General features: G+C 39.8%; 1 protein-coding gene across 1 annotated transcript; it reads left to right on the forward strand.

Annotated features, from left to right (window-relative positions):
- The first annotated feature begins 142 nt into the window (after window positions 1-142).
- Window positions 143-4,374, forward strand: LOC122546631 (E3 ubiquitin-protein ligase Hakai-like). Its single transcript, XM_043685302.1, has 3 exons — window positions 143-353; window positions 4,079-4,179; window positions 4,258-4,374. The coding sequence occupies exons 1-3, from the start codon at window positions 314-316 to the stop codon at window positions 4,357-4,359; spliced, it is 243 nt and encodes an 80-aa protein (XP_043541237.1). The 5' UTR covers window positions 143-313; the 3' UTR covers window positions 4,360-4,374.
- The last annotated feature ends 2,919 nt before the right edge of the window (window positions 4,375-7,293 follow it).

Raw genomic sequence — 7,293 nt, forward strand, 5'->3', positions numbered from 1 at the left:
TCGCCCTGCCCCCCTTGTCCCCCTGGCCTCACCTTACCCAACACATTCTTGCCCTTCCTCCCCTCCCCATTCTTCTCCCTAACCATTCTTCTCCCTCCCCATGCACTTCCCCGTCCTCCAGCCTACGGTGTTGTGTTTAAACAAGCATTCATTTATTTAAACATGTTTTATTTTACTTTCAAAAGATAAAGATCTGCAAGGCACAGATGGTTCTGGATGTCTGAGTGGTGTTGATGTTCGAAGACGTATCCCCATCAAGTTAATCTCTAAACAGTCTAACCGAAATAGGATCTCATCCCGCATTCAGAGAAATATGAGCAGAAATTCTACAAAGTCTCTAACTGCAGATGAAGGTGACAAGACGATAGCTTCATTGCAAAATCAGGTTAAAAAGTGCTGTGGATCCTGTTAGGTGCACATGCCTGGGGAGAATTACAGAATGATTACAGCAGAATAATTCAGCTCACCCCTTGCCCTATCCCTGTAGCTCTGCAAATCTTTTTAACACCTTATCCCTTTGGCAAAAATTGAATCTGCCTCCAAAATCTGTTAAGCCAGGGCATTCTAGATCCTAACCATTCACTGTCTTTTAAAAATATGCCCACTTAGCATTGTTCTTTCTCTATCCACTTTAAATTAGTATTTTCTGTTCTTGAATCATTTCACCAATCAGACACGGATTAACCCACTTAACTGGATCACCAAACTCACCCAATTCTTGTAGCCCAACCTAGCCTACACATCCATGGACACTTTATCCAATTTAGCATGGCCTGTCCACCTAACTTACACAACTGTGGACTGTGGGAGGAGAACGGAGCACCCGGCGGAAACTCATACAGATATGAGAGAAAGTACATAATTCCATACAGACAGTCTCCCAAGTGTGGAATTGAACTTGGCTCCCTGTCGTTGTGAGGCAGCAGTGCCACCCTACTTGGAAAAGACCTTTTAAGAATTTTAACACCTCTGTCAAATGTCCTCAACTTACTCCAGAAAAAGAATCCCATTTTCATCAATCTGTTTGTGTTTTGAAGTCTTAAAACACATCCTGAAGTGTATAAGAATCTTATCCAGTATTTCTGTACCAGATGATGTTAAGAGAACTGAATTTCTCCAGTATCCGTATTCTTTAGTTTTCTGTATTTTTTTTCTGAAATTTTCCTTCTTTATTTTTCCAACTGGTTAGTGACCTACAGAATACACCCATTGATATAATGGGGCACTGTCATTACTTAATTCCTGTACTTCCTGTTCTATACAGGCCAAGGGATGGCTTGATTTGAAAATTCTCAAACCTGTATAATTCCAAAACTCTCCAGGATCTCTCTAGCTCTCTAATCCTGGGCTCTTATGCAATTGTAATTTTAATCACCTCACCATTGGTCTGACTGTCAGTTGCCTTGGTCCTTTTAACTGGAATTTCCACCTTGCAATTCTATACCCCTCTTAGCTCTTTTCATAAACCCTTAATACCAACCACTTTGCCCAAGTCTTTAACCATATTGACTAAAATGACTTGCATGCCTCAGTATTTTGTTTCATAATTTTTTTTAGATTAGATTACTTACAGTGTGGAAACAGGCCCTTCGGCCCAACAAGTCCACACCATCCCGCCGAAGCGCAACCCACCCCTACCCCTACATTTACCCCTTACCTAACACTACAGGCAATTTAGCATGGCCAATTCACCTGACCTGCACATCTTTGGGCTGTGGGAGGAAACCGGAACACCCGGAGGAAACCCACGCAGACACGGGAGAACGTGCAAACTCCACACAGTCAGTTGCCTGAGACGGGAATTGAACCCGGGTCTCTGGCGCTGTGAGGCAGCAGTGCTAACCACTGTGCCACCGTGCCGCCCACTAATGTTCCCTTGAAACACCTTGGAATGGTTGTGTGAAATGGGAGGTGCTGAATGAGTACAAGTTGATAAAGAATGTAGATTAGAGTGGTGCTGGAATATTCCTGATGAAGGATTTTTGCCCGAAACGTTGATTTTCCTGCTCCTCGGATGCTGCCTGAACTGCTGTGCTTTTCCAGTACCACTCTAATCTAGAATCTGGTTTCCAGCATCTGCAGCCCTTGTTTTTACCTAGTTGATGAAGAATGTACTTGTAACAACATCAGGTGGGTAAAATAAATGTGGATACAGGCTGAATATAATAAAATCAGTAATTGGCAGAAGATTGGCACTAATTGATAAAGCCATGATCGGCAGAATGATATTTTCTGCACTGTAATAATTCTGACAGGATTGGTTTAAGGAAGAATGGGGCTGATTAGGGACCAATGAGAGAAATACCACATGGAGATAAGAAGCACAACTGAGGTAATTGCATCTATATTTGTCAAGGAAGATGATGTTGCCCAGTGCTGGCAAAATAGGCAGTAGTTCAAATGCATTTGAAAGTTTTGAATATAAATTTGTCAAGGATTCTTTTTAAAAATGAGTATGTAATACCTTACTTTCCTTGTGTTACACTGTTTGAACTGGTGGGCAGTTTGCATCTTGTGTTTTCTACCACCTCTGGATGACCTCTGACCTCTCTCCAGGACCTCCTCACAGCAATGAGATAAGGTTGGAGGCCATTCAGAAATGGAGAATCGATTATAAGACATAAGAACTCAGGTAGACCATTCAGCCAAATTTGTTCTACTATTCAGTGAGATTATATCTGTTTTGGATTGTCCTCAGCTGCAGTTTCTTGCCTTTCACCCGTAACCTTTGATTCCCTTACTGATTAAACATCTATCAATCTAAGCTTTGAATATACTTTGCAATCCAGAATTGACATCCCTCTGCAGTAAAGAATTTCATAACTTTGGTACCCTCAGAAGAACTTCCTTTTCTTCCCAGTCCGAAATGTGCGACCCCTTATTCTGAGATTATGCCCTCTGGTTTGATATTGTCCTACAACAAGAAATAACCTTTTAAGCATTTACCCTGTCAATTCCCCCAGGAATGTTTCAATAAAGTTTCTTCTCTTGCTCCTAAATTCCAATAAGCATAGGCCCAACCTACTCAACCTATCTTCCTACGACTGTTCTCCATAAGAAGTCAAACTACTAAAATTATCTGGGTTGACTTCATGCTAGTATATGCTTCATGCATTCTTAGAAAAGCGGCCCAGTTTCACTATTCCAACTATGGTCTGACCAGTCCCTACTTTTACGCTCCATTTCCTTAAAATAACGAGCAATATTTCATTTACTTTCCCTGTTATCTGCTGAAATTGGACACTAACTTCTTTTGACTAAGGATAAAGAACTCCCATATCCTTTCTTATTTTGCTTTCTGCAGTTTTTCTCCATTTAAGGAATATCCTGTTGTCCAATCTTGCTGCCAAAGTGCATTATATTCCATTTGTTGAGTTTTTGCCCACTCTGTTAACCTGTATATATCCCTCTGCAGGTATATGATTTTGTGTCATCCCAACCAGTTGCCTTCCCTATTTTTGAGTTATTGGCAACCTTGGTTATACACGATTCACTTTCCTCAACAAAATTATTGCTAGGTATTGTAAATAATTGTGGCAATAGCACTGTTTCCTGCTGCACTTGACTAGTTACAGATTGCCATCCTAAAGTGACCCCCTTACCTCAACTCTGTTTTCCATTAGTTAGCCAGTCCTCTGTCCATGTTAATGTACAACCCCAACACCAAGGGCTCTTAGAAAGTGTGTGCGCACAGTACATTATAAAAAATAATCTTAATGTGTGATGCATTATCAAATGCCTTTGAAAATTCAAATATGTTGCATCCACCGCTTCCCCTTTCACTTTATCTCCTTTATCTTTATCCCCTATTACCACCTCAAAGAATTCTGGTAAATTTATCAGGCATGATTTTCTCTTAGCGAAGCCATGCTGACAATATGTTCGTGTGTATTTTGAAATGCTCTGCTGTTTCAATTTATGTATTATAACTGACCTGCTTTCCTTTCATTCCTTATAGAATGATCTACTGCTGCTTCTATTTCTTACTTTCGTATTACTTAGTTAATCCAAAATTTGTTACTTTTTACGTATGGGAGTCATGTTCTATTGTGAAATGTTTGCTTTTGATATCATGTAGAAGGATTTGACTATAACGATGATGGGAGCTATGAATGCAAATCTGGAGAGGTGTTTGGAAGCCAGCATCGATTTCCTCTGCAGTTTTTCTGGGATTTTAAGGTAACTTTCTTAAAAAAAACTGTACATGTTGATTTTGAAATATTTTCATAAATCATGATGTTTAAACATGCTTTACAGATAAATTTGCTTGGAGAGAAAGATGACACTCCCATTCATTTCTGTGATAAATGTGGATTGCCAATTAAGATATATGGACGCATGGTGAGTGACATCCTCTGAATATTGTAGTAGATGTTTAGTTAAAAGAAATATGTTTTTTTTTTCTTTTTTCTTTCATATGTTGCATTTAACTAGTTAGTTGGGAGCAGTTCATTGAGATTACAATTGTCTTGAAAAGTGTGAACTCTGATTCTTTAATTTTATCTGGCAAGTTTAGAGAGCTATTAGTTTTCCTGCAGATAACCTTGTTTGTAAGCTAACATTTAATCTAATTTAACTATGAATTAATCTTCTGTCATAGGGTGAGTGTAGAGGAGATAATCTGCTCTCTTATTAGAAGGAGAGATGGTTGGTGATGAGTTTAACCTGACAGTCTCCATACCTTGGTCACGATTTAGAAAGTGCGGCTGTCACAATGACCTCAGCAATATAGAAATTGAATGTGCGCTGTTGATGTCACTGCATCACAAACCAACCATCCAGCAAACTGAACTACTGAATGCCCTGCCATTTTCCTCTCTGCCAAAATGTCTCTATTAAAATCTATCTGTCATTTAACTGCCCATTCTTTTAGCCTATTGTCAATTTTAGTCAATTGCTATCATCCTCACTGCTAGACCTCCAATATAGGTAAGTGGTAAGTAAATGTCACCAGATTAGTATTCCAGAACCCCAGGTTAATATTCTAGCAATGTAGCTTCAAATTCCACCTAGACAAATGGTGAAATTTGAATACAATAAAATTATAGAATTAAAAATTAAACCACTAGTGATGATGCAATTGTCAATTGCTGAACAAATCCATTTGTTCACTAATGTCCTGTAGAGAAGGAAATTTACCATCCTTTGTCTGGGTGACTCAGTAATTATCTTTGGAACGACCAAACATATGCTCAGTTCAGAGGCAGTTAAACATAGGCAATAAATGCTGGCCCACTTCCCATGAAAACATTTTTCAAGAATTTGTGTTATCAGCAAATATGACATCTTACTCTCTAATCCAATATTCAGTATATCAGTTTAAAAACTTGTATTAAAGCTGAACTAGCTCTGACCATGAGACTGGAATTGCTTTAAGCACTGCAGCAAAGGCAGTGCAAGCTAAAGCTTTGGAAAATCTTGAGACCGCAGACAATAGGTGGAAGGGTAATGATCACCAAGCTGTCACTGGCGTCCAGTGAGCTGTAGGAACTAATTTACTCAATCCTTACTGTAGAAAAAGCATTTTGATCTGTGTGAGATGTCTCACCATAAGAAGTTGGGAAAATCAGTGGTAGCCAAAGTGACACTTCCTGCAGGAGCAAAACTGACCCTGGACATAATGACTGAAGGTGGCAGAACTCAAAGGAGTTGAACCTGATGGCATCTATAAACTGAAGGGGAAGCAAGTTAAAGTCAACATAGATTCTGATGAATCAGTCACAGAAAACATTGAAAATTAAAGCAAGAAGTCCTAGGTATATATAGTTTAATCTTTAATTTATGTAATGGACTTTAATTGGGAAGAAATATCACCTTTACATGTGCACCAAATCAAAACTAAGTGCTTGTAAAAAAAATCAAATCAATTGATTTAACTGATGTAATTGTTTTGATGAGCTAAAGGGCCTTTTTCTGAGCTGTAGACATCTGCCTATGAGCATTGGAAAACACAATCTGCAGTCCTCCAGTCTGAAAAGCCACCAATTTCTATAGCCTACCTTTTTTTGATCTTAAGCCGCTTTCTGTCCAAGCTGATACTGATTCTTCTCTTCCAATGAGCCTCAATGTTTTTAAACAGCCTTTTTTGAGATACTTTGTCAAATGGTCTCTTAAACCTGTGTCGACAAGTGTTGTTCAACAAATTTTGCTATTGCTGGTTCATTCTTTTCAAATTGGATGTGACAAATTGTTGCTTTCTAATTGGGTGAGAAACTTTAATCAGATGGACATTAAGACTCTTAAGCTGCAGTTCCAGCCCTGCCAGAACAGGAAAATCCTGCAAAAGAAGACAATTCCTAACATTAGTTTTGTTTTAAGAAGCAAAATCAAACAAGACAAGTAAAATACTGTAGATGCTGGGAATCTGATATAAAATTAAAAATTGCTGCCAAAGTTCAGGTTCAGCAGCAGCATCTATGCCAAGAAAAACAGAGTTAATGCTTCAAGTTGCTCAGCTTTCAAATTAACATTGAAATGGCATTGTCTCATGTACAGTTTTGGTATCCTTATTGACAGAAAGATATGGTTGCCATTGGGGAAATACAGCAAAGATTCATCAGGCAGATTCCTGCAGTTGGAGACGGGGAAGGGATAATGGGTGTCCGATGAAGGACAGACTAGGTGCACATTTTCGGGATTTATATGAAATCTCTGAAAGTTGCCACCCAGGTAAATAGTGCGGTGAAGAAGGCATATGGCGTACTGGCTTTTATTGGTAGAGGAATTGCGTTCCGGAGCCCTGAGGTCATGTTGCAGTTGTATAAGACTCTGGTGCAGCCGCATCTGGAGTATTGTGTGCAATTTTGGTCGCCACACTATAGGAAGGATGTGGAGGCACTGGAACGGGTGCAGAGGAGGTTTACCAGGATGTTGCCTGGTATGGTAGGAAGATCGTATGAGGAAAGGCTGAGGCAATTGGGGCTGTTTTCATTGGAGAAAAGAAGGTTTAAGGGTGACTTGATAGAGGTGTACAAGATGATCAGGGGTTTAGATAGGGTTGACCATGAGAACCTTTTCCACGTATGGAGTCAGCTATTACAAGGGGGCATAGCTTTAAATTAAGGCGGGGTAGGTATAGAACAGATGTTAGGGGTAGGTTCTTTACTCAGCGAGTCGTGAGTTCATGGAATGCACTGCCAGTAGCAGTGGTGGACTCTCCCTCATTATGGGCATTTAAGCGAGCATTGGATAGGCATATGGATGATAGTGGGCTAGTGTAGGTTAGGTGGGCTTGGATCAGCGCAACATCGACGGCCGAAGGGCCTGTACTGCCCTGTATTCTTCTATGTTCTA

Source organism: Chiloscyllium plagiosum, unplaced genomic scaffold (genome assembly GCF_004010195.1).
Source record: "Chiloscyllium plagiosum isolate BGI_BamShark_2017 unplaced genomic scaffold, ASM401019v2 scaf_12682, whole genome shotgun sequence".
Taxonomy (NCBI): domain Eukaryota; kingdom Metazoa; phylum Chordata; class Chondrichthyes; order Orectolobiformes; family Hemiscylliidae; genus Chiloscyllium; species Chiloscyllium plagiosum.

What these genes read in the sequence shown, in the direction of transcription:
- LOC122546631 (XM_043685302.1), top strand. Translation starts at nt 314, where the DNA reads ATGAGCAGAAATTCTACAAAGTCTCTAACTGCAGATGAAG. An exon ending in GTCTCTAACTGCAGATGAAG is followed by an intron (nt 354 to 4,078) that starts GTGACAAGACGA and finishes GATATCATGTAG; the next exon opens with AAGGATTTGACTATAACGAT. An exon ending in AGTTTTTCTGGGATTTTAAG is followed by an intron (nt 4,180 to 4,257) that starts GTAACTTTCTTA and finishes CATGCTTTACAG; the next exon opens with ATAAATTTGCTTGGAGAGAA.